The sequence below is a fragment of the Sarcophilus harrisii genome, chromosome 5 (genome assembly GCF_902635505.1).
Source record: "Sarcophilus harrisii chromosome 5, mSarHar1.11, whole genome shotgun sequence".
Taxonomy (NCBI): Eukaryota; Metazoa; Chordata; class Mammalia; order Dasyuromorphia; family Dasyuridae; genus Sarcophilus; species Sarcophilus harrisii.
Genome location: NC_045430.1, coordinates 99994734 through 100021128, shown reverse-complemented (window position 1 = coordinate 100021128; position 26395 = coordinate 99994734). Strand labels below are relative to the sequence as shown.

At 38.1% G+C, this 26395-nt stretch overlaps 1 protein-coding gene across 7 annotated transcripts in view; it reads right to left on the bottom strand.

The window, feature by feature from the left end:
* Positions 1 to 10372, bottom strand: part of DNM1L (dynamin 1 like) — a 60569-nt gene extending 50197 nt beyond the window's left edge. For 4 of the 7 annotated variants that reach the window (XM_031938150.1, XM_031938151.1, XM_031938149.1 and 1 more), the window contains exons 1-2: positions 9906 to 10371; positions 93 to 240 (exon numbers count right to left, since the gene is read on the bottom strand). In XM_031938150.1, coding sequence (XP_031794010.1) covers positions 93 to 240; positions 9906 to 10007 — 250 coding nt within the window. In that variant the 5' untranslated portion in view covers positions 10008 to 10371. Of the gene's footprint in view, positions 1 to 92; positions 241 to 9905 lie in introns of all 7 variants that reach the window. The other 3 variants (XM_031938147.1, XM_031938148.1, XM_031938153.1) reach the window with 2 other exon arrangements.
* Between the last annotated feature and the right edge of the window lie 16023 nt (positions 10373 to 26395).

The window sequence follows — 26395 nt, the reverse complement described above, 5'->3', positions numbered from 1 at the left end:
CAATATTATCTTCAAACTATTTCCTTTTAAGGACAAAACTACAAAGGGGATGTACTAGCATAATTCAAATACTACAAATGTCTAATACTTACCATTTTCATCTCCAGATGTTTTTCCTCTATCTTCTTGTGAAACATGGACCAGCTGTAGAATAAGGGGTCTCCTAGTGACAACTCCAGTACCTCTGGGGAGTAGGTCCCTCCCTACAAGGCTTTCTAGTACTGAGCTTTTTCCACTGCTCTGAAAATAAAACATTTAAGAGTAGCTGTAAGCTTTTTAAGAAATTCTTTACACTGCTGTAAAACTATTAATAATGCAGTAAATAAAGGAACACTTTCAAAGTAACATCATTTGATCTGAACCTTGATTTAATTGTTAGAAAGACATATTTTGTTTCTCTGTTCAATTATTACTTTACTTGCTCTTAAAAAAATCTCCCCCATCAACAAACCATTAGCTAACTTGGCCAATAAAAGAAAGATTTGTGTAAATCCTATTTGAAAATAGAAACTAGCCAAGTTAAATTTACAAGAGAGAAAATTTTAAAACTAAAATGACTATATACATAAGCAGTAGCAAAAATGAAAATTCATAGAAAATTAATGAGTATTACACCAAAACCATAATACAATTCAAACAAAATAATTAGAAATCTTAACTTAATATCAGGATGGGGGGTTAAAGGGAAAAAAGTGAGAGAAAATGTGGACATGAAAATAAAATGCAATTTTTAAAAAGTATGTACATGTGTACACACACATTTATACACATATACATACAAATATGTATATACATACATATAAAACTGTTATCCTTGGAAAATGATATAGATCAGAAATTTCCAGGTTCTTCCTATTTCCTTCACAAACAAAACTATCATGAAATTCATATACAGCATCAAAAATCAAGGAAAATATTCTAAGATAAGTTGAGAAATCCTCAAAAAAAAAAATTAAAGATTCGGCCTCCCCTGGAGCTGAAGTTTGGCAGTGAATCACCAACAGCAGACCTTGAGAGCAGCTACATAAGGAATCTCACTATACCTCAAGAAATTTCACCACATAACACTTTTATAAAGTCTTTGCAAACTAGAATTGGGCAAGAGAAATCAAAAAAAAAAAAAAAAAAGAAAGAAAATAATCTAAAACATCTCATTAGAAAAACAATTGATGTAGAGAACAGATCAAAGAGAACCAATATGAAAATGTAATAACATAACAATCGCCAAAAGTTGTGATCAACAATTCTGATGGACATGGCTTTCTTCTCTACAATGAGAATTCAGGCCATTTCCAATAATCTTATGATGAAAGCCATCTACACCGAGAGAGAGAACAGTTGGAATTGAGTATGGAACACAACACAGCATTTTCACTTCTTTTGTTGTTGTCTGCTTGAGTTTTATTTTCTTTCTCATTTTTTCCTTTTTGATCTGATTTTTCTTGTGCAGCAAGATAATTGTATAAATATGTATGCCTATTGGATTTATATGTATTTGTATGTTTTTTTTTAAGTTGTGATCAAAAGGAAAACTGCTCTGAAGTTCTAGAACAAGTAAAAATAGAAGAAAAAAAAAAATCTACCATTTACCACCTAAAAGAGATCCCAGGAAGAAAACTTAGATGAATGTCACAGCCAAGTTTAAAAACTCTCAGGTAAGGAGAAAATATGACAAACAAGAAGAAGGAAAAACAAAAACAAAAAACTTTTAAATACTGCAGAAATAGTCAGGATTTCATTGTATCCAAGAATAATTTACCCAGCAAAGTAGAGTATAATTCTGAATGGGGGAAAAAAGACATTTAACCAAGATTTTCAGATTATTTGTAACAAAAACACTAAAACTCAATGGAAAATTCAATATAAAATATGCAGAAGAAACAAAGAAAACACATTAAAGACTAATTATAAGACACTCATTAAAGTATTTTGTTCCATAAATTGACAATAAATTAAGTTTAAAAAAAAAACCAAAAATTTAATTTAAAAGTTTATATTTATATTTAAAACTGAATGGGATTAACTGGGTGAAGTTTTCTCAGTTTGAAACTAAGTCACATGATCCCTATTCTCAGAGCTAGAAGAGGAGGTCTTGAATCCTGGGTTGCAGGGAGCAGACAACATTGGTCAAGGATGATTATATCCTTTTAGTCTATACAATGAAAAGACATGGATCTTTGCTTTTTAAACCCTAGCAAGCCAGAAGCTGGTCAGGTTACATGAGCACATTGGTGGAAGTTATGGCTCCCAGGTATGTCGGCCTCTCCCTACATGGACTAAATAAATTCTTTCTCTTTGTACCTGAAAGATGATGTTAATTTGGGGTTTAGCACCCATTCCACATAAAAGAACTGAGCACTGTTTATAAAGAAACAAACGAACCTTTTCATTATAAATAATGGTAAAGCAAGGATGCCCTTTATTATTTCCCAATATTGCTATAGCAATACAAAAATATAAATTAAAGGTAAGAACATCTACAAAGGGTGGGGACATTATATGAAAATAACATGATGAATTTAGAAAAATTCAAACATTCAAGAAAGAAATTGAAGCAATTAACAGCTTCAGTTAGGAGCAGAATACAAAAAAAAAAAAAACCTAATAAAGCCATCAACATTTTATACAGCATTATCACACACACAAAAAAGGAGAAATTCTGCTCAAAATAACTATGAAACAAAGTGTTCCTTTAAAAAATAATAAAGGATATGTGATGGAGAGAGCCATCTGCATGGATGTGTCCAGAGAGGACTGAGTATTAAGTGTGTGTGATCATAACAGTATTTTCACCTTTTTTGTTGTTTGCTTGCATTTTGTTTTCTTTATTTTTTCCTTTTTGATTTAATTTTTCTTGTGCAACATAATTGTGGAAATATATATAGAAGAACTGCACATGTTTAACTTATATTGACTTACTTCTAGGATAAGAAGTAGGGGGAAGGAAGGGAGAAAATAATTTGGAACACAAGGTTTTGCAAAGATGAATGTTGAAAACTATGCATGTTTTGAAAATAAAAAGCTTTAAATGGAAAAAAACAAAAACAAAACAATGATTGGAATTCCACAGATGGAGAGGGAATGACATTCCAGAAAGAAAAGAGATAAGACCAAAGATTCCAGATCTGGAATGACTAAGGGATTCAATCAAATTTGATTTGATGATCTTAACAAAGCTAAAGAAATGTATTTTGTTCTTTTAAAAAGAGATCGTTTCTGCCAGGCTGCAAAGACCTTATGTGATCATTTAGTCTTTAGTTTTTAGTACAATGAATTCACTCAGCTTTGGCAGAGCCAGATTCATATCAGAGTAATATCACTGTATTCCACATTTTCCAACAAGGGATTGTTGGAAACAATCCCCAACAAGGGATTTCATCCCTTTTCTTTCTCTTCTTGCAATTGATCTTCTGACTTTGTTTTCCTTTCCTAACTGACCATCCTGATACCCAAACATGACTTTTACTGATAGTCTCCACCCCCACCTATAGTTCCAGGAAGAGGTAGTAGTATTTGAAAGGGGTATTAAAGAGTAAGAAGGAATCTGATAGGCAAAGAAAAAAAAAAAAAATTCATGAATAGGGAACAGTGCCAGAAAAACAGATGGGAAGATAGAACATGTTCTCTAGAGTATAAAGTGCCCTTTAGTTTGTTTAGCTGGAGAAAAGAAATTGTGGAGTAGTGTTATACTGTTATCAGTATCTTTATTACTTGATACTTGGGGGAAGGAAAAAAGATAGCTGAAGAATATTCGGGACTCATAGGTAGATAATGCCAATATAAAAATATTACCAAATTTAATTTATCATTTTAATGCTGTACAATCAAAGGCAAAACTTTATAGAACTTAATAAGAAAATTCATTTGGAAAAACAAAAGACCCAGAATATCAAAGAAATGATAAAAAGTTTCCAAAAGGGGAGAATAGTGTACTTCTAGTATTTCAAACTGTATTACAGAACAGCCATCATAATAATCATTCAATGTTGCTTTAGGAAAAAAAAGGATAGATGGAACAGACTAAACAATAAGAAACAATAGAATTCGTTAACTCAGCTTCTGATAAAGTTTAAGTAATTTACCTAGAAATTTTTTTAAAACTACTAGAAAATTGAAAATTCTGGCAGCGCTAAAGCTTAAGTCAATATATTATATACCATATTCCACAAAAAAAAATTGTATGAGTAGGAAATGTATTCTCAACCAACTCAAGAGGCAGAAGGAACTTTAAAAGATCATATAGATGACTTAAATTACAATTTACTGAAAAGCTTCTGCACAAACATTAATACATCTAGGATAAAAAAAGAACCATTAAAGAGAAAAAAATCTTTGTATCAAATTAATTTTAAAATGGTTTGTATAGATATAACTAAATTAAGAGAAACAGGCACAAGTTCAGAGTATATTCAATTTATTGGTAAGGATAGCAAGTTCCCAATAAAAGAGGTCTCTCAGTTTCCCAATAAACCAAAAGACTCTTAAATCATGGTAGACACATGTTTTTTAAAGACAAAAGGAAGAGCATCTAAAAAGAAAAAAAAAAATAGAAGGCAGCATATAGATAGCAAAAATAACAATTGGTTCATAGCTTGTAGTGTTATCAGGCAAGAGGAACGATATGAACCAGTCCTTCCATCCAGTTGCTAAGAAATCCACCTTCAAGGGCAGTTATATAGTGGACCAGACTACCTTGCATAACAGAACAGACTCTTTGGTGACCATTGGTATCTCCCAAGAATTGGAGGCAGGAATTGAACAGAGATTAGCATATGAACTGGACTTCTAAACTTAACTCAGAGACAATGAAAAATTTACAGGAAGACTGAATTTCCAAACTTAACTCTGAGACAAATGAAACAAGACTTATGTTGCTACAAAAAATGTCAGCAATGGTACAGAATGAAATCCATAACAAAATAAAATCAATCAGAAAAATGGAGACAATGTCAATTAGATTTTCTCAGTACCTATGATATATAATTAATAATATATGTGACTAATACCCATTCCCCAATAGAAAAGCAGACAAAGGATATGAACAACTCAAAAAATGAACTTCAAGGTAATCACAACCACATGAACAAAAAATTTTTCAAAAAATCTAGTGATAAGAGAAATGCAAATCAGAATAACCTTAAGTTTCAACTCATACCTTATAAAATTGGCAAAAATGACCAAAGAGGTATTGTGGAATTATAAATATACTAATATTTGTTGGAGGAGCTGTAAAATGGTATAACCATTTTGAAAAGCAAAGTGGAATTATGCAAATAAAGTGACGAAAATGTCTACACTGTTTGAATTAGCAACTCCAGTACTGGGAACTACATAGACGCATCTCATTTTATTGTATTTAACTTCACGGGGCTTCAGAAATACTATATATTTTTTTCTTTTTTTTTTTTTTTTTTAACCAACTACAAGTTTGTGGTAAACGCTGGTTTGAATAAGTCTATTGGTGCCATATTCCCAACAGCATATGCTTACACTGCATCTCTGTGAAACATTTTGGCAAGTCTCACAGTATTTCAAACTTTTTACTATTATTATGTCATTACGGTGACTTTTTCTCAGTAATCCTTGATGTTAATTTTGTAATTGTTTTGGAGTGCCATATAAGACAGCAAATTTAAATGATAAATGTTTTATGTGTTCTGACTGCTCTATCGACTGGCCCCATCCTTTCCCTGGTTTACTTTAAATGCTCCCCCGCTCCCCCCATCTCCCCTTTTTCTTCTTAATTTTTTTTATTTTTATTACAAAGAAACTAAAAGGTAGGGAGAAAGAAGCCGAATCTTAAAAAATGAAGATGAATAAAAATATAAGTATAATCTCAGCTCTTTCAGCTTCTTCTAGAAAAGCTATAGCTACTATTATTGTTTTAAAAGACCAACAGAATCTTGACATAATGGCAAGTGTACTTTACCATTCTGGTGTGATGGCAGATGGGAAACTGAGTGAAATAAAATACAATTAGAATTAATGGTCCTGCTAATAGACTGACAAGAGATAAGAGATATCCCCAGATTATTAAAATATTCAATTAAACTGTGGTGAAGGATCAGAGCTTAAATAACTAATAATGAGAAGTGCTACAATTCATTAATTAATGAGGAAGCATTCAAATATGACTCTGGATGTGACTATATAAGCTACAAATAAATGTAGTAAACAAACCCAAAACACAGCTACAAAAAATATAAAGAACAAGAGATGTGACATTTTATGCACTAAAATTCATTTATTTAAAGCAAGTTTCATCAACTGTATTGGTATTTAATATTAACTTTATAATGAATGACTTTTATGAGCCTGGTCTAATGAATAAAGAGCTGGCTCCAGAGTCTAGTAGTTCTGGGTAAGTCTTACCTCTGACAAATATTAGCTCTGTAACTCTGGCTCGTAGTTTTATATATAAAATGAAACTTTGAATATATGACCCTCCCACAGCACACTAGCTTTCACCATGGTCATTTTTTTCCCTTTTCCTCATAGCTCCTCCCAACTTAATGAGTAGTTCATGAATCTATTCATCAGGTATACTGGAAGATATATAAACTCCATTAAGTGTAAGATAAATCCTTCTTATTCTTAAAGTATTTATATTGACACATTATATGCCTAGTTCTTTGACTTCATATTAAGTTCATACTTTTATAAGCACAAAGCTTTAAAGCTGATGGAAACTTTCTAATTGGCAGTGGTCTTTTGCAGTCAGGAAACAGTTCCAAAAAAATATTGTTTCCTAAAATAAAAAGTACTAAAAAAAGTATAAAATTGAAAGATTTTTAAAATTCCAATTTTAGGAAACATAGTAAATAATTTAATTTATTAAACACTGAATGACTATTCCTTTGATATTTCAAAAGTAATTAATTAATGAGGAAGCATTCAAATATGACTCTGGATGTGACTATATAAGCTACAAATAAATGTAGTAAACAAACCCAAAATTTTGGGATTTTCTTGGCAAAGATACTGGAGTGGTTTACCATTTGCCTCTCCAGTTCATTTTCCAGATGATTCCTCATCTGAGGCAAACAAGGTTAAGTGACTTGTCCAGGATCACATAGCTAAATCTGAAGTCAAATCTGATTCTAGGCCCTGCTTTTTTTTTCTGCTCTGCCTAGCTGCTTCAATTACTATAAAGTGGAACATTTTAAACCAAATTTAACCAAATCCAGGATTTTATTTTTGTAGGAAATAAGAGTCCCTTACAAAAGGAGAGAAGAAATTCCCTCCTACCAATATAATTCCACAAATGTTAGGCACTTAAGAGAGAAGCAGACATTATATACTTTAACAACAATATTATATGATGATCAATTCTGATGGACCTGGCCATCTTCAGCAATGAGATGAACCAAATCAGTTCCAATGGAGCAGTAATGAACTGAACCAGCTACACCCAGTGAAAGAACTCTGGGAGATGACTAAGAACCATTACATAGAATTCCCAATCCCTATATTTTTGTCCGCCTGCATTTTTATTTCCTTCACAGGCTAATTGTTCACTATTTCAGAGTCTGATTCTTTTTGTACAGCAAAATAACGGTTTGGACATGTGTACTTATTTTGTATTTAATTTATACTTGAACATATTTAACATGTATTGGTCATCCTGCCATCTAGGGGAAGGTGTGGGGGGAAGGAGGGGAAAAATTGGAACAAAAGGTTTGGCAATTGTCAGTGCTGTAAAATTACCCATGCATATAACTTGTAAATAAAAGGCTATTAATAAAATAAAAAAAAAATAAAGAGAGAGAGAAAAAGAGAGAGAAGCAGAGACAAAGGTTAAGGATATGTATACCTTAAGTCCTATAGTCAAACCAACTATCTGTCAGAGGAGATTTTCTTGATTCTAAAATCTACTCTCCATGGACTCATTAGGCAGCCACACTGATTGAATATTAAGACTACTAATTCTCTGAAATAGGGTTGAAAGAACAATGTTTAAATCCAGGAGGCAAGGTTCTACCATTATAATATATGATCTTTAGCATGTCATATAACCTCTTTGATCTTACTTCCTTATGAGAAGGAACTGGTGTAAATAACCTCTAAGTACTTTTATGGTCAAATTCTACAAATAAGCTTACAGGTAGTTTTTGCAGATTAGAGGGAGAAAAATAATTATGCTTTTAGAGCAATATTATCTCAAAAATTTCAAGTTCAATTAGCTCCAAAAATTTTTCAGGTTATCCCCTCTTCTCTACTTACATAGTAGTAGTAGGGGCCCACATCAATCCTCCTAACTGGTCTCTCTCTTTCAAGTTTCAGTCTCTCCAATCTCTGTTTCTTATGGCTGTAATTTCCTAAATTTAAATTTAAATAAGTAATTTTCCTAAAGACCAAATCCTACCTACTTCCCAGCTCAAATTCGTGTCTCCCACCTATTACCTCTAGGATCACAATACAAACTTCTATGTTTGGCACTTAAAAGTCCTCCACAACCAGGCCCCAGCACCTATTTCAGTCTTATCATTATTGTTTATCATGCAGTCCATTTGCAAACTCCCAAGAGTTTTTTTCAGTCTTATCATTATTGTTTTTCATGCAGTCCATTTGCAAACTCCCAAAGAGTTTGTGAGAATGCTTCATTCAATTTCTTAAGGTTTCGGTCTTGACACAGAAATGAAGTTTAATAAATGGGAGATTGGTACATACCAAGCAAAGTCAAGGTACTTCCCTTTCGAAGAGGGAAGAAGGGACGACAGAAAATATATCCTACAAGCAAGCAGCTTTTAAACTGACTCTTGACTGAAGTAAATCAAATCATTTCATATAAAATGACAGAAAACCGAAGTTACCCCTACTTATACCACTGCCTACATATATCATCCAACTGTTATTAGGATATGAAAACATAACGTCTAAGGTATCTTGCAGTTTATTTAAAACAAAAACAAATATTTTAATATATTTAACATCTACTGGTCATCCTGCCATCTGGGGGAGGGGGTGGGGGGGGGGTAAGAGGTGAAAAATTGGAACAAGAGGTTTAGCAATTGTTAATGCTGTAAAGTTACCCATGTATATATCCTGTAAATAAAAGGCTATTAAATTTAAAAAAAAAAACCCTAATATGGCTCTACTTAATCCCTTATGCCAAGAAACACCCAGGGAAAAACAAAACAGGAGACCTTAGTTTTACATGTAAGGAATATGACTTTCAATACTTTTGAAAAATTTGCGTCCACAATTCTGTAAAGACACAAGCGTGGATTGAAAAGGTTAAGTAATTTGCCCAGTTTCTGTAGAAAGAAAAAAAGTTGCAGCAGTAAAGTGTTTTTATCACAAGATAAAAACCTCACCCGACCGACAGAGGTGATCCCAGGTGATCCTCGCCACCACAGGAAGAGGTAGGTAGGGGCGGGGGCGATTTTATGCGGGCGCGAGTGTCCGCGCTCGCGCCTAATTTCTAAGCTTTTCAAGAAGTCCGGAAGGTTAAACTTCACAAAACTCGGATGTTACTCAAAGCCCTCTCACGCTGCACTCCAGGGGTGCCTAAGCAGCTCAGAGGGTGCACTGAGAAGAAAAGAAAACCAAGCCCCCGAGACTCCTGAACCAATCCAGGCGCCAACCCAGAGTCCGGTTCCCCTTCCATGCACCACTTTGCCCCTCAGTCGTCCTTGGAAGGCGAGGGCCCTCCCCAGGAAAACCTCGCTTCTTCTTTAGCCACCCCAACCATCCAGAGCAGCGCCGCGCACGACGCGAGGCGGCTCCGCCTACCAGAATCCCTCTCAGTTTTCTGGGAGGCCTAGAGAGCAGGACTAAGAAATAAACAGGTGCAAGAGGCCTCCAGCTCCACCCAGCCCCGCCTTAGCCCTGCCCTGAGGCCTAGGGAGGGCCCTAGTCCGGTTTGGCCGAGCGGCCCAGCCACCTCAGGCCTCAGCGCTCACCTGGGTTCCAACCACGACGATCTGGGGTAGCTGGATGATATCGGCGCCCACGGTGTTAAAGACGTCCTGGAGCTTGTTGATAACTGGAATCAGCGCCTCCATGGCTCCTGGAAGACAAGGCCCTGGGGCCCACTAGACAGAGGTAATGAATGAGGCCTAGAGTTCGCCTCCACCTTCTGGTCGCTTTCCTACTCCCCCTCTTCCTCCTCCAAAGGCAGCACCCATTGGACTTGGCCCGCCCCTTACTCTCTCCCAGCAAGCTGTGCGCCAAAAAGGGGTGTGGACCGTGATGGGGAAGAGGATCACAAAGCCTGACGGGAACGGTAGTCCCGGAAGACCAAAGGACTAGATGACAAAGCACAATGAGAGATCCGTTTTCCGCAGGAGGAAAATGATCCGGTATTTCGCTACCTGTTATTTTACTAATAAAGGCTACTTCAAATTGTTTTAGAAGCTCAGGATATCAGTGCATATGTGTCTGTATCTATGTTTATCCACACAGGTAGGGAATATATATTTGTGCTTCCCCTTTAAGGAGCGGGCCCCTGGGGTACTCCGGCTAACGCGTACCGCATGGAAGTTTCAAACCGCCGAATTGAGCTATTCTGCCTCTTACTTGGGATCCCTGTGGCTAAAAACTTTAACTCTGTTCTTGGACTGCTTCACATGTTTGTTTCAAAAAGACTCAGCCGGGAAAGAGCCTAGTCATACCCATGACAGGGAAAAGGAGTTCCGGCTGTAGATCTCTCGTAGCGTTGTGGGGGCGGAAAAAGTGGAGGGAAGATGCAGTTTGGGAACGGGAGATAGGGGTTCCGGCCCCAATTCTGCCACTCAGTAGCTGTGCTAGTCACTTGGGCTCTTAGAGTCTCGGTTTCCTGTTACGGGCAGGCATATTTAAATACCTGATACTATAATCCTGCCCTCTTACCACATGTGTCTCTCACCACGCCCCTTATAAACTCAACCACCTCTGGCAACGCGTAACAGGGTTCATACTACTCGAGTCAAAAGCCTGAATCTAAGCCTCAGATCCTGACTATCTCTTCGGGTTTGTTTTTCTTAACTTCCATAAAGGTGATCAAGCGACAATCTTGAGATGGATGTCCCTCCCTTTGGAAGCGACCAAATAAATGTTAAAGGAAAGTTCCCTAGTCCCTCATTTAGAACCAGCTGCAAAAAAATCAATCAATGAACATTATTAAGCTTAGTACTGGAGATAGCTAAAGAAGCAAATTTCAATCCTTGCCCTCAGGGAGTTTAGTCTAATAAAGAAGACGTGTTGACAAATATATAGGCAACAAATAGGAAATAATTAGCAGAGGAAGGCAGTAGAATAAAGAAGGTTAGGGAAGGCCTTCTGCAAAAATGGGATTTTAGTTGGGATTTAAAGGAAACCAGGTAAGTCAGCAGGTAGAGTTGAAAAAGGAGAGCATTCTAACCATGGAGGACAGCCAGAGAAAATACCCTTAGCCAAGCAATGAAGTGACTTGAACTAGAAGAGCCAAGAGACCAGTATCACAAGTACTCAAAGAGAAAATGGCAGGGAGTAAGGCATAAGAGGTCTGGAAAGATAGAAGTGGGTGGATTATATATATAAGGCATTTTGTATTTGATCTAGTGTGAGATATCTGAAAAGCAATGAAAGATGAGAGATTGAAGACTGGCTCAAAGGTTGAAGCTATTAAATTTGAGAATCAGACATGGTAATTAAATCAATTAATTCACCAAATGAAGTAGTATAGAAGGGACACCTATGGATAGAAAACATGATCTGGAGGTGTTTCCAGAAAAGAAGAATGAAAAAGAACTCTCGGGGAGGAAGAAAACTAGGAGAATGAAGTGTTCTAAAAACATAAAGTGTGTTAAAGAGCAGAAGGTAATCCACAGTCTCAAAGACTACAGAGAAATCAAGGAGAATGAGAATTGAGAAAAGGCCTTTGGATTTGGCAATTAAGAGATCACTAGTAATCTTTGAGAGAGCAAGTTATGATAAGGTCAGAAGTTGTAAGAGGTTAAGAAGAAAATGAGATGTATACTTATTGTGTATCTAAGTTATATTTTAATATATTTAACATCTACTGGTCATCCTGCCATCTAGGGGGGGGGGGGGTAAGAGGTGAAAAATTGGAACAAGAGGTTTGGCAATTGTTAATGCTGTAAAGTTACCCATGTATATATCCTGTAAATAAAAGGCTATTAAATTTAAATAAAAAAAAAGAAGAAGAAAATGAGAGGAGAAAAAAATGGAAGCACCTATTCCAGACAACCTTTTTGCATGAGGGTATTGGTTTTTTTTTTTTTAAAGAATAGGCGAGATATGGGCAGGTTTGTAGGCAGTAGAAAATGAACAGTACAAAGAGAGAGATTAAAAATAAGTGAGAAGAGGTTTGCTTGAAGAGTTTGTAAAGTGGAAGTCTTCATCATTTGAGACAAAAGAGGAGATGGAGCAAAAGTCACCCGAGTGGATAAAGAGGGTGAAAAAAAGGAGACTCATGAATAACCTCAATTTTTTCCAATATGAGGCAAGAATATCATCTGAAAGGGTGGATGAAGGGAAGAAATGTGAAATTTAAGGAGGGATGAAAAAGTTTGGGAAAACTGTTATAGTGAACAAGATAATGAGTTGATGAAGATTTAGCAGGATTGCCTAGAAGCAGTGAGGGCTCAGTTAAAGGTTTGTAAAAAGTCAGAAGGATGTGATTTTTCTCCCTTTTCATTCAGCAACACATGTGGGAGTGGAAGTGATTCAAGGCTGAAATTTGGCAAGGGCATATTTGACAATATAAGAATGGATTTAGGGATTCAAAAATGGAGGACAATGTACATGTGAATTGATTCACAAAGGAGTCAAGGTGGGTAAAAGAAATCAGAGTGGTTAGTGCAAGGGAAATGACTTGGGAGAGTATTGAAGTATCAAAAGATTGGAGGTCTCAGTAATGAAGCCTTCAATGTTAAGTTTGGTTAGCCAAAAGAAACTGAAGAAGTAATAAAAATTAATCCCTGAGGTAAGCAGAGAGAAAGCACTCATGGAGATCAGTTTAGATCCATGGTCCTATTTTCTGTGGAGGTCTTCCAGTCAGAAATCCAAGTTATGTCAAACCAGAAGATTACCCTCTTTAGGAGTCTTGGGCAGGCTCACTTTGTCATGTCCTGTCAACAACCCCAGTCAGTTCCCTGAAGTTGTTTTCCCTATAAAATCTAGTTATGGGCCATCCCATGGCTAATGACGCCCTTCTTTGGGTCAGTTTGCCACAGCACTCTGCCTTGTGATATCTTTCCCCGTACCTCTCCTCCAGTGTCTCTCCTAACCTCATCATGCTTTGGGGTATCCCCTGACTCCTTTTCCTTATAGCTAATAACTTTTTAAAGTGCTAAATTCTTTTCAGGATTTAGCCTGCTAGCTAAGGACATGCTCCAACCTTGTGGTCCATTCTCCTGGTAAAACCTTTTTATTATATGCTCTGATACTCCATTTCATGTTTACCATTCCTGGTGTCTCTTGTATCTTTCCATTTTGTCTGTAACTTATTCCCCTTAATAAATTTACCTTTTGCCAAAGACAATGGCCATTGTGAATTCTTCACATGATTGAATCCCAATTTTTGGTGCCTACCATCAGATGTGTAGATCACCCACATCATCAGTACAGATGAAAAATAGGTTTTTATAAAGGAAGGTAAGAGGAAGAGGAGAAAAGCAAATGAGTTATGGTAGATAAGGGGCTTTCATAAGTCCTTAAAGTGGAAATGGTTCAGTTATGGATTATGATGAGATCAAAGTTATGATAATCTTTGTATCTGGGTGAGATGGGGTGAAGAAATAGCTCATGGAAAGTGAGTAGATTGAGAAACCAAGTAACTAGTTAGAGGAAGAATTAATATGTATATTGAAGTCTCTTAGTGTAATGCCAAAGAAACTGAGCAACACAAGAGATTAGAGACCAATTCAATAGTTTATTAAATGGAGAGAAATACTGGGACCAATGGATCCATGGTTGATCCCAGGGCTAGATGAGACTACCATCTCAAAGAGTCTACCCCCAATCTCACTACAGCAAGCTTTTTATAGAATAACAAGAACAATGACATAATGGAGGTACCTAGGTGGGGATAACCTAAAGGAGGGAGGTTACTGATATTCTAATGACATCTAAAATAGATAAACCTTTATCTTGCCAAACATTAAGAAGGAATGTCTATAAAACCTTTATCTCAAACATTAAGAGGGAAAGGTTATAACCTAAGGAAGAATAACTAAATAGGACAATTGGAGAAACTGGGTCACAACATTAAAAGGGAACTTTGGCATAACACTAGAATGTAAGCAGGAGTTGGAGATGAAATAGTTTGGGAAAATTCTTCCTGCAGCCATCATACTTCTCAGAGGAGAAGTTTTCTCTTCAACTACAAAAAAGGTAAGTTCAACCCACTGGCCCAGCTTGACAGAAAAAGGGAAGAATAAGCATTTTTAAGTCCCTACTATATGATAGTTGTTTTCTAATGTCCTCCAATTTGAGAAATGATGTCTGAAAATATTTAAACCTTTATTATTGCATCTAGATAGTGAGAATTCATACTGGTATCTACAAGCAGAGTGGTCAGCTTTAGAAACTCTTTAACAATATTCTTAGGGCTATAAAATGGTGCATATCTTTCCATCAAGCACTACTATTACTTGTTATGGGCCAGAACTCTGAATTTGAAACAAAGGATTCTTACAAGGCACTAAGTCAGTTATCTAATTTAGCATGTTTAAGTATGATTGATTTAATCCTACAAGGAGATGTTATGGGCCAGAACTTGAAAGAAGGTACTAAGTGGTATTGAGGAGACAATGGTTAAATCTAGTTTAGCATGATGTAATCCTACAACAAATAATGGTTTCCTAGTGATATAATGATTGGTGTACTCAGTGTGGAACATATAAGTGAGAAGTTCTCAGGGCCAGAAAGGATGTAATGCCAGAGAAACAGAGTAAGATAGAGATTAGAGAACAATTTAATAGTTTATTAAATGGACAGATATACAGGGACCAAATGGATCCATGGTTGGTCCCAGGGCTGGACGAGATTATCGTTTCAAAGAACCCAGCAGTGAATATCAGATAACAAAGTTATTTTATAGGGTAACAAGAACAATGACATAATGGGGGAGGCACCTGAGTGGGGATGACCTAATGGGGAGAAGCACCTAGGATGACATTATGGGAGGTACTGGAGAGGCTCCTGATATTCTAATGAGGTCTAAAATGGATAAAGACCTTTATCCCATTAAACATTAAGAGAGAATAAGTATAGCCTAAAGTCTAAGATATAAGACCTTTATCCTATCAAACATTAAGAGGGAAAGGTTATAACCTGAGGCAGATAGGACAATGGGGAAACTAGGTCAGGAAATCAAAAGGGAACTATGGCATAAGAAGGACAAGTGCACTAGAAGCTCTCAAGGAGGCTAAGACAGATTCATTTCATCATCCTCCTTTGTGGTGGCTGTAAGATGAAGCACAAACCTTTGGAGCTGGGGAGATTAAGAAGTCAGAGAAGTCAGGTAGGAGCTCAAGCCCACGGGACCAAGGAGATAGGCCTCCAGCTGAGCCCCAAGTGAAGGAGACAAGACTTTGAAAGAGATAATAAAAGATTTGGACTTTAACCCCTGGGTACTGGGGTGGTGACTACTGAACTGAATCGAAGGCTGCTCCCAGAGACCCCAAGAAAACCTCAATAGAGAACATTACATTTTAGAGAGAATATTGCAACTACTGGGAGCCATAACCATTTTTCCTGACTTATGTCTTACCACTGAATTCTAATGAGTCAGGAGAAGATAACTGGGCTGTTGATTTTGCACAGTTTTGTCTCATTTAAATCCAGTTCACTTCCAAGTCCAGACATCACCCTCGTGATATCATAGATCCTCTTTGAGAATAAAGTCTGAACAACAGTCTGTGAATTGGGGACAGCATTGGCTGATTCCAGTTGAACAATGCTGCTACATCCTCTTTCTGTTGTTCTTTCCTTTCCTCCTCCTCCTCTAACTCTTCCTTTCTCTTTGTCCACAAGGGCAGTCATACTTACATATGGGTGCTCTGTCCAAAGGAATATAAATTTTGATCGCTTATACTTCAAATCTTGAGGTTTGAGAGATGAAATGAAGCTACTATGCCTTTAAACCCAAATCACTCTGATTGGCCAATGATTGATTGCCAGCTCAAGTCTCATTTGGTCAGTTTGTATTTTGATGGCTCAGACAGACAGCAAATAGCAATTGTTTCTTCCTCTCCCAGACTAAAACCTCTCCCTTCTCCTGTCCACAGAGGGTATCCTACCCTTATCTACAGATACTTTAAGAGCATTTTTTGTTGTTATTTAGATCTCTGAATCCTCACAAGATATCTTGGAGTTTACTGGCTAGAGGATAATGCTTCAACCCAGAGCACTTTGATTCTCATTGGCCATAGGCTAAACCCCATTTGGTCACTATTTTGGGTCCAGATTGACTCAGATTGAAAGTAAATAGCAATTTTTTTTTTTTTTGCCCCAAGCCCTGTATCTTCCCCTCCCAGATTTATTTATTTAGATTTGTAGGAGGGGGAGGGGGAGTTGTTTGTTTGTTTGTTTTTGTTTTTTTGTTTTTACTATGTAAAAGAGGAGATTCTTTGCCTCATTTGTTACCTAGCCTTAATCACTGAATGGGTATGTTGTGCCACAGTTCTCTTTTAATGTCGTTCTCTTTTAATGTCCTTACCCAGTTTCCCTAATTGTCCTTTTTAGTTACTCTGCCTCAGGTTATAACCATTTCCTCTTTTTTTTTTTTTTTTTTTTTAATTTAATAGCCTTTTATTTACAGGTTATATGCATGGGTAACTTTACAGCATTAACAATTGCCAAACCTCTTGTTCCAATTTTTCACCTCTTATCCCCCCACCCCCCCCCTAGATGGCAGGATGACCAGTAGATATTAAATACATTAAAATATAAATTAGATACACAATAAGTATACATGACCAAAACGTTATTTTGCTGTACAAAAAGAATCAGACTTTGAAATATTGTATAATTAGCTTGTGAAGGAAATCAGAAATGCAGGTGGGCATAGATATAGGGATTGGGAATTCAATGTAATGGTTTTTAGTCATCTCCCAGAGTTCTTTCTCTGGGCGTAGCTGGTTCAGTTCATTACTGCTCCATTGGAAATGATTTGGTTGATCTTGTTGCTGAGGATGGCCTGGTCCATCAGAACTTAACCATTTCCTCTTAATGTTTGATAGGATAAAGTCTTAGATCTTAGACTTTAGGCTATACTTATTATCTTTTAATGTTTGATGGGATAAAGATCTTTATCCATTTTAGATATCATTAGAATATCAGGAGCCTCTCCAGTACCTCCCATTATGTCATCCTAGGTGTTTCCCCAATTATATCATCCTCATCCAGGTACCTCCCCCCCATTATGTCATTGTTCTTGTTACCCTATAAAAGAATCTTGTATCCCATAGTCCATCCTGGATTCTTTGAGATGATAATCTCATTCAGCCCTGGGACCAAACATAGATCCATTTGGCACCAGTAGATCTATCCATTTAATAAACTATTAAATTGTTCTCTAATCTCTGTCTTGCTCAGTTTCTCCGGCATTACAGGTATAGCCTCAATCAAACTGAAACCCATGGAATGCCAAGGTGTCCCATTGCATCCAGAGCCATCTCCAGTTGTCCTGATCTACCTGTGGTCCTTGTGATGAGGTTTGGTACAGGGCAGAGAGTTGTGGGAACCCCTTTTGGTCAGCGCAGGTCCAGCATGAAAAAATTCACGAACCCTACAAGTTAGACTGGCAAAAAGAAGTTTATTGGCACTGAGAAGTCAGCTTTTGCTAGGAGGCTGACCTCCTCAGTGGCAAGGTCCTGATAGAAGTAAAGATCTAACAGAGGAATCTGGAAGAACGATAAAGAGGGATTAACGCTGAGAAAAGGATGTCTTCTCAACGGGCAGGGGTCCTCCCAGGCAGCTATGCCAAGGAGAGGTCCCTTGGCATGATTCTTGCTTTTGGGCCTCTGCAAAGAAATGAGCCCCAAGTTGCCCTTTTCTTTAAGGAATCTGAAACTGAGGTTTCAATTGAATGAGATTCCTTCAATATTGTCATTGCCCTCAGGCCTACATGGGACCACTTACTGGGAGTGATCTTGAGCCAATTTTCAGCTCAATAAAGGTTTATAACCCACCAAGATAACAGAATGAAACCACTTTATTTTGATTCCCTGAGGTAGGACTCTCCCAGAGGAGTTTCTCCAGAGTTCAAGGAGAATTTCTCCCCTTCAAGGAGTTTCTCAAGCATTTACCACATGGCTTCCTTTTCCCCTCTCACCCCCAGTCAGAATAGTTTCGGGGTTCCCCCATCACTTGGACCCAGACGGCTCTGGAGAGGAAAGTGAGGCAGGTAACTTTGTACAGCCTTTCTTGAATCTAATTCATTTGCATGGCCTGGCATCACCACCTTAATGTTATGGTACTCTTCAATAACAATAATTCTTTTGTGAAATCAGACTAGGCCATCTTTTGCCTTGTTACCCAGTCTTTAGTCATAGAGTGGGTGTTACTGTTGGAATCTTTACAAACTGTTAAGCCATTGGAGATTGATTTGATCTTAGAAAGAGATATTTTGGGCCAGAACTTGAAACAAGGTACTTAGTAGAACTGATGGAAAACAATGCTTGTGTTCACACCTTTAGAGAGCTCCTAAGTATCTAAGTACTCAATGGAGTTCACACGTTTGGGAGATTCAGGGTTTAGAAAGAGATATCTGAATTCACACCTCCCTTAGGGCCAGAGAGCATGCCAGGAGATATCCCACAATCCCACTCTCAGAGAAGTAGCATAAATAGAGCACTCTGGGAGATACAGGAGCCTACTTTCCTCAGGTGGAGATTGAGAAGCCACGAGTCGGAGTTGAGCTGGAGGCTATAAAGGACAAAGCTGCAAGAGCTCTTGGGAGAGATAGGCCTCTCAACTAACCGGGCTAATTTGGAAAGAGAAATAAATGTTTGCATTTTTACCAGCTGGCTGCATTTTGGAGTAATTATTGATTGTAACTGAAACTAAGGCTGCCTCCAGAAAACCTTCACATGTTACCTCATTTAAATTGACAATTAGGAAAAAACCTTAGCTTAAAAAGACTGTCTCCCATTGCATCTTGGGCCATCTCTAGTCATTCTGATTTAAGTCTTCCCACTGGATTTAGATGGCTCTGGAAAAGAAGCTGGTAGCTTTGAACAGGCCTGCCTCACTTAAATCCACTTCATTTGTAAGTCAAAACATCACCCTCTTGATGTCACTGGTGGTCTTCCAAAATGAAAAACAAGTGAGCAGCTAGATGGTACAGTAGATAGATTCTTGAAGTCAGGAGGACCTGAGTTCTAATCTAGCCTCAGACACTTAACACAGCCTAGCCGTGAGATCCTGGGCAAGTCGCTTAATTCCAATTGCCTCAGCAAAAAACAAAATGAAAGACAAATAATGACAATTATATGCCAAGCACTGAGCTACATACTATACAAATAGTATTTCATTTGATCCTTACAACAACCCTGTGAGGTATGTGTTATTATCATCATTTTATAGATGAGACTGAGTCAACAGAGGTTAAGTGACTTGTTCAGGCTCACATAGCTAGCAGATGTCTGATGCTGCATTTGAATTCAAGTCTATCTGACTCTAAGGGCACTCTTCTGTTAGAATTCTTACAAGGTGCTAAATTAGTGGAATTGAGACAATGGTTAAATCTAATTTAGCATTGATTTAATCCTACAGTAAATAATGGTTTCTTAGTGATGTAATGATTGGAGTATACTTAGTGTGCAGCATATAATCAAGAAACTTTCAGGGGCCAAAGAGCACTCTGGGAGATTGAGAAGCCAGGTTTCAGTTGGCAGAATTGAGGAAGACAGAGAAGAGGTGGCAGACTGTCCTGTGGAGAACACTGAAACCAAGATCCGGAAGGCCTCCAGAAAGCTAGCTGAGCTCCAAGTAAAGGAAAGAGAAAATAAAGGATCTGGACTTTAACATCTGGCTGCATTTGAGGGATTATTACTTGAAACTGAAATGAAGGCTGCCTCCAGAAGCTCCCCAAGGAAACCCGCTCCCAGAGAAGAGAATATTTTAGAGAAGAGAACATTACACTCTTCTATTCTCCATACCACCTGACTGCTATTGGGACAGTACAGAGTTAAGATAAAGGTCAAATAAACCTTCAGCAATCTCACCAAATAAATCATATTTGTCAGTCAACTAGCATTTATTAAGCTAGGCACTGGGCTAAGTAGGAGATCAACTATTACCCTCTCAGGAGAACAGAATAGGAGATATAGGAATATTTTAAAATATTCATTTTAAAAATCTTTATCAATACCTGATTAGTAGTCTTTCGAGTTTTAAGCATTTCTTTTACAGTGGAAGAAATGAATGGTTGTTCTCATTGTCTACCGAACTTAAATATTAAATACATTTCTGTTTCATATTGGGGAATGTAGAGTCCCTAAGGGACAAACAGTTTCATCCTTGTTATTTAGGTGGGGTCGGACTCCTAGCAGGTCAGAGGAGGGGTCTGTCACTGAGGCAGAGTTGAAGGAGATTTTCTCCTTTCAGGATTTTTAGAATTTTGGGGTCCCCTCTTCAGTAATAGTAGAAGCTTCTGGGGGAGAGGTGTGTTGAATGTCAGAATCAGGTATCAGGTGATTTCAGGTTGACCAAGTATTTAGAATTTCATGACTTGGAGTCTGGAAGAAACAACTCTCACAAGTAGATTAAAAATGCAAGGACAAAATATGAGCAAAAAAAGAATAAACAAAAATGGAGTTAATATGTGTGTTACTAGGGAAAGTAACCAGGAATCCCACCTAGAGGAAGAATGGGGTGGGAGATGAAGCTATCATGAATGTCTCTTATCCAGACAACTTTGCCTAGAATAAATACCAAAGAACATTTTCCCCAAATTCCTGATTTTGTTTCCTCAAAGAAGATTGGGTAATGGGTGGATCATTGTGACCTTAAATGAAAATGATCTCCTTTAGCAAAAACTCTACAGCCTTTTTCAGTCTTACAAGTCTTGGCTTTTACCCAGTTAGTACAGGTATTAACAAAAATCCAAAGCAGGAGGCATATGTGCAAAATCCACCTGCCAATCCTTCCCTAATCCTCCAACAGGCTCCAGGATAGGAGGGTTTAACAGCCCTTTCAGAATTTACTTGGCTGAGAGCTTTATAAGGAAATGTAGAAGTCAATGGTTGGGGAATTAAAGATGCCATGGCCAGGGGCAAACAGGCAGCAGCAGCCTGGGCAGTTAAATCTGCAAGCCTGTTTCCCTTGACCTGAAGTGAATCCCCCTTCTGTTGTCCTTTACAAAACATAAAAGAAATCTCTCTAGATCCAGGAACAGTTTATAGTAATTGTTCCCCTGCATACTTAATGGGTAATGTTTGACTGCCAAAAATTTCTTTCCATATAGTCCTCATGAGCATGAAAGGCATGTTTGGAATCCATATAGATATTCACTCATTCCATCCCCCCATTTGTAGTGAACAAAAATGCTCGAACCTGTGAATCAGAAAAGGTTTGAGGACTAGGGTGTTTGCTGCCAACTTTTAAAAGCAGACAAGGGCTTTTCTGGTTTTCCCAAAATTTTCAAACTCTTAAATCTTCGTTAACAGTCAGTGCAAAAAGATTACAATTTATATAAAACTGCTTTTAGTATCATATTTCAAATAACAAATTTCACTGAACTGAGTATATTTTCTCTCTCCCTCTCACCCCTTTGCCCACATGTCCCTTTACTCTATGCATTTAAAATCCATATAAAGTTGTCAAATATGAAGCAATTAAATTCAATAATAAGTTAACACTCATACAACATTTGTTTTATGCTAAGCACTTTTGCAATCTTGAGATGGACCAATTACCAAATTCCTCAGTCATTGCTCTCAAAAATTAGCTTACTATTTCTGTGGCATCCAATTTAACCAGAGCTGGGGTCCACAGGAAAAAGTCAGGCTTTTTCCCCTTTTAAGGCAGGCGTCAAGAATGTTAAGAAATCTTTCTCAGCACTCTAACTGCAGCATAGAAGTTTCTCTTCTTACTGGCTGCATTTTAAATCTTTTCAGGTAACAAAAATCTAACTCACAGAAAAGAGATGACACAGATAAAAATTACATGGAAGAGGTTGCTGCCCCCATATCTCATCAAGTGCACTCTCTGGTGGTATTTTAGATTTTTGCTTCAAAGATTTGGGTTTTAACTGGCCCTTCCTCTTCCCCTTTCCCTTCTGGGGAGAGCAGCTCCAATCTCATGGATTATGATCTTGTAATACGTAGACCCTTTCCACTTGGATCCCCAAGGCTGGAGAGATCACCCCTATCTAGCAGTCATCCAGAGTGCCCCTCCTCTGGACCATTTTTCAGGACTTTTGGCTAACTAGGTCTCTTACCTTGGCTCACCAAGCCTTGATGATCTCAGGATCCCCTTCAGTCTAAGGACAGCCCAAGTGCACAGGCAGTGGACTTAACCTCTAGATTATGCGTGTACAAGTATTCACTTGCCTTTGGGCTTCTTTTTTTTCGGGAGACTTCTGCTTCTGTTTGTATTTAAGCCTTCTCTTCAGGCCCATACTTCATAGAGGGGGAAGCTGAGAGTCTGATCTCAAAAATGGTTAGAGAAAACCCAGCCTGGTGCCTCTCCTGCATCAGAACCTCAGCCATTTCTCTGGGAAATCACTGATCATGCACAAGCCCCTATAAACTGGGTGGGAGAGGTGCCAGACTTCCTTACCCAAATTGGCTACTCAGAGGATCTTCAGATATGAATAGAAAGGATTTATTCAGTCCTTGAAAGGAGAGATCCAAGCATATCAAATGAGCAATGTACCATGGTGTGTGTGGCCCCAGGCCTAGAAACAGGAGTGAAATTATATAGCAAAAGACTTGGATTCATTGGATGGATTGAAAAGAAAGTAATTTCCAATGGTCAACAATGCTGTCTACTTCCTGTGAGTCATGTAACTTCCTTAAGCTTAGGCCTAGGGTCTGACCTTTTCTGCCCTATAGCGCTTTGAGAATAAGAATCACATGACTTCCTAAAATTTAGGTCTAAGGTTTGACCCACTCCATTTCATAATCTTCTTGAGAAATATTCACCTGATCCCATGCAAGACCTCATAGTGGTCATAGGTCAAAGGATATAAACAAAGAATATAAACAGATTAGTGATTTGACAGGAATAATTCCAAATCGTTTTGCTAAATGACTAGAATATTTTTTACTAGCTATGATCATTTTTTTTTATTATAGCTTTTTATTTTATTTTATTTTTTTTAAATTTTTAAATTTTTTTATTTAATTTAATAGCCTTTTATTTACAGGATATATACATAGGTAACTTTACAGCATTAACAATTGCCAAACCTCTTGTTCCAATTTTTCACCTCTTACCCCTCCACCCCCTCCCCTAAATGGCAGGATGACCAGTAGATGTTAAAATATATTAAAATATAACTTAGATACACAATAAGTATACATGACCAAAACATTATTTTGCTGTACAAAAAAGAATCAGACTCTGAATTATTGTACAATTAGCTTGTGAAGGAAATCAAAAATGCAGGTGTGCATAACTATAGGGATTGGGAATTCAATGTAATGGTTTTTAGTCATCTCCCAGAGTTCTTTTTCTGGGTATAGCTAGTTCAGTTCATTACTGCTCCATTAGAAATGATTTGGTTGATCTCGTTGCTGAGGATGGCCTGATCCATCAGAACTGGTCATCATCTAGTATTGTTGTTGAAGTATATAATGATCTCCTGGTCCTGCTCATTTCACTCAGCATCAGTTCGTGTAAGTCTCTCCAGGCCTTTCTGAAATCATCCTGTTGGTCATTTCTTACAGAACAGTAATATTCCATAATTTTCATATACCACAATTTATTCAGCCATTCTCCAACTGATGGACATCCATTCAGTTTCCAGTTTCTAGCCACTACAAAAAGGGCTGCCACAAACATTCGTGCACATACAGGTCCCTTTCCCTTCTTTATAATCTCTTTGGGATATAATCCCAGTAGTAACACTGTATAGCTTTTTATTTACAAGTGTGTGGAAAGGTGAAGAACTTACAGATTAAGCACATATTGATCAGAGACTGTTAACTAAAATAGATCAGGCCTATCGGCCCCAGTCACGTGATTTTAGATGACACTTGGACTGTATTCCATTGTCCAAAGAAGGAATTAAGTGGCCGAAGCTGTATATCATCTTTTTCACTGCATTCCACTTACCAAACAGGGGGATAAAGGTTTATGTAACCAATCACAGCCCATAGAGGGTGGGATTTTGGGGGTTCTTTGTCTGAAAGGTGTAAAAATTGCAAGCATCTTCAAGTGAATGACTCTCCTCCTGTGGGTATCCTTGCTGTCCTTTCGGGTCCACAGGCCAGGACAGTCCGCTTCTTGAGATTTTAATAAATTCTTTCTGTACATCATTTGGAGTGACTCCTGAGTAGTCAGTTTGGGTAAGTGCAATTGCCCCAAACAGTTTTGGGGGCTCATCTAGGATTGGTGTCTTTTGGGGAGATGGATGCGCACTTTGAGCGGAGGCGGGCACCCATGGAGGAATTTTTCCAGTGGTCTCCAACTCAAGCATGTGTGTCCTCCCTCCCTATCAGACAACAGACCGAAACAGGGGGACTCAGTGATGTACAGAAACTAATACTTTGGAAGAAATGAATGTCCTGACGCCGTACAGAATCTGTACCGTGTGGCTCGGTAAGCTCTTGGAATAGTTTGGAGGTCTTTTTGGCTGGGTTTTAGGGAACCCGAGGGAATAGCCCTTGCTAAATTTTGTTGAGTGCTGGACTGTGACAGGCCCCAGTGTTAAAGAACTGCCAAGGGAGGCTTCTGAGAAACTGCTGAACTTAGTTTGGGAACTAAGTATAGATGGGGAAATCACAGTCCAAAAATGAGTGTCAGGACCCTAGTCAGGGAATTTCAGTCGACAGCCCATTAGGAAGTCAACTTAAGGACTGGGAGGAATTTCCCAGATACAAAGGAAAGGACAAAAGAAAGATGGTTAAATATTGCTGCTTTGTTTGGAGCGGCCAAAATATTGGTGGGGGAATGACTTGGGCCAAGATTTGGTTCTTCCGAGAATTGGGTATGTCAACAATTGCATTTGTATGTGAATGGTAAAGACCCTTTTAACCCAGAGGAATCCGTTTATGCTAATCTCTGGCTTGATGGGTCTGCTAAAGTCTTTTTGAACCAGCCCCAGAAACCAGAGTCAGAGAAAACAGAAAAAGAGTCAGGGGCTAAAGAGAAAGTAGTAAAGGAAGAGAAGCAGGATTGGGACCCTTTAGAAGCTCTGCCCCCTCCTTACATTCCATCCCCAGGGGAGGTACAGCCAATTGAGGCCCAGTTCATGGCTGAAGCTCCAGGAGAGCAGATAAGAGAAGGACCATATGCTCCTATTTCCAGGGAATTGCACTAGTTGCAGAAGGATATTCAGAGCCTTTCCTTTAGGGAGGAAGTGGGATCACTCCCTAGAAAGACAGGAGTTCAGTGTAGAGAGATCTCCCTCCCAGCTGGGGATGCCAATATGTTCCCCCTCAGGGAAGTCCTGTTAGGTGGGGCTCAAGGGGGCATTAGATATGTGAATGCACCCCTATCAAGAAGTGAGGTCAGGGCATTTAAAAAAGAGTTTCTTTTATGGAGGACTCAATTGGGGCGTCAAAACAGATCAATTCCTGGGCCCCAGTTTATATACTTGGGGGGAATTAATGCATATATTATCAATATTGTTTATTCCTGAAGAGTGCTGCTCAATTTGGGCACAAGCCATGCGGGAATGAGAAAGGAGGCACCCACCCCTGAATGACAGGGTGGTCCCAGCTGAACAGAAGCATCCTGTGAATGACCCAGGGTGGAATGGTAATAATCAAGCACATAGACACAATCTGCAAGATCTGAGAGAGTTAATAGTTGTGGGGGTGAGGGATGCTTTCCCAAAGAGGCAAAATATAAACAAGGCCTTAGCTATCACCCAAGAAAAGGACCAGTCACCAGTGCAGCATTTAGAAGAATTACAGAAGGAATAAGAAAATATTCAGGAACAGATCTTGATAGCCCAGAGAATGAACAGATGTTAAAGGTGCAGTTTCTATCTAATTCCTGGCCAGATATAAATAGGAAGTTACAGAAGATTGAAAGGTGGATTCAGTTTCCTTTGGAAACTTTATTGGAGGAAGCTACGAAGGTTTATGTAAGGGGAGATGAGGACCGGGCTAAGGAAAAAGAGAGGCAGAGAAGGGCCATCCATGGCTTTCTGTTACTTTAGCAATGGAGCATCTAGTTATGAAAGTTGATAGAGCTTAAGACATGTAGCTGAGGAAAAGAGAAGAGTTAGGTTGGAAAAGAAGGAGAATAGTTTTTAGTGGAAGCATTTCTGCACAGAAACAGGAGG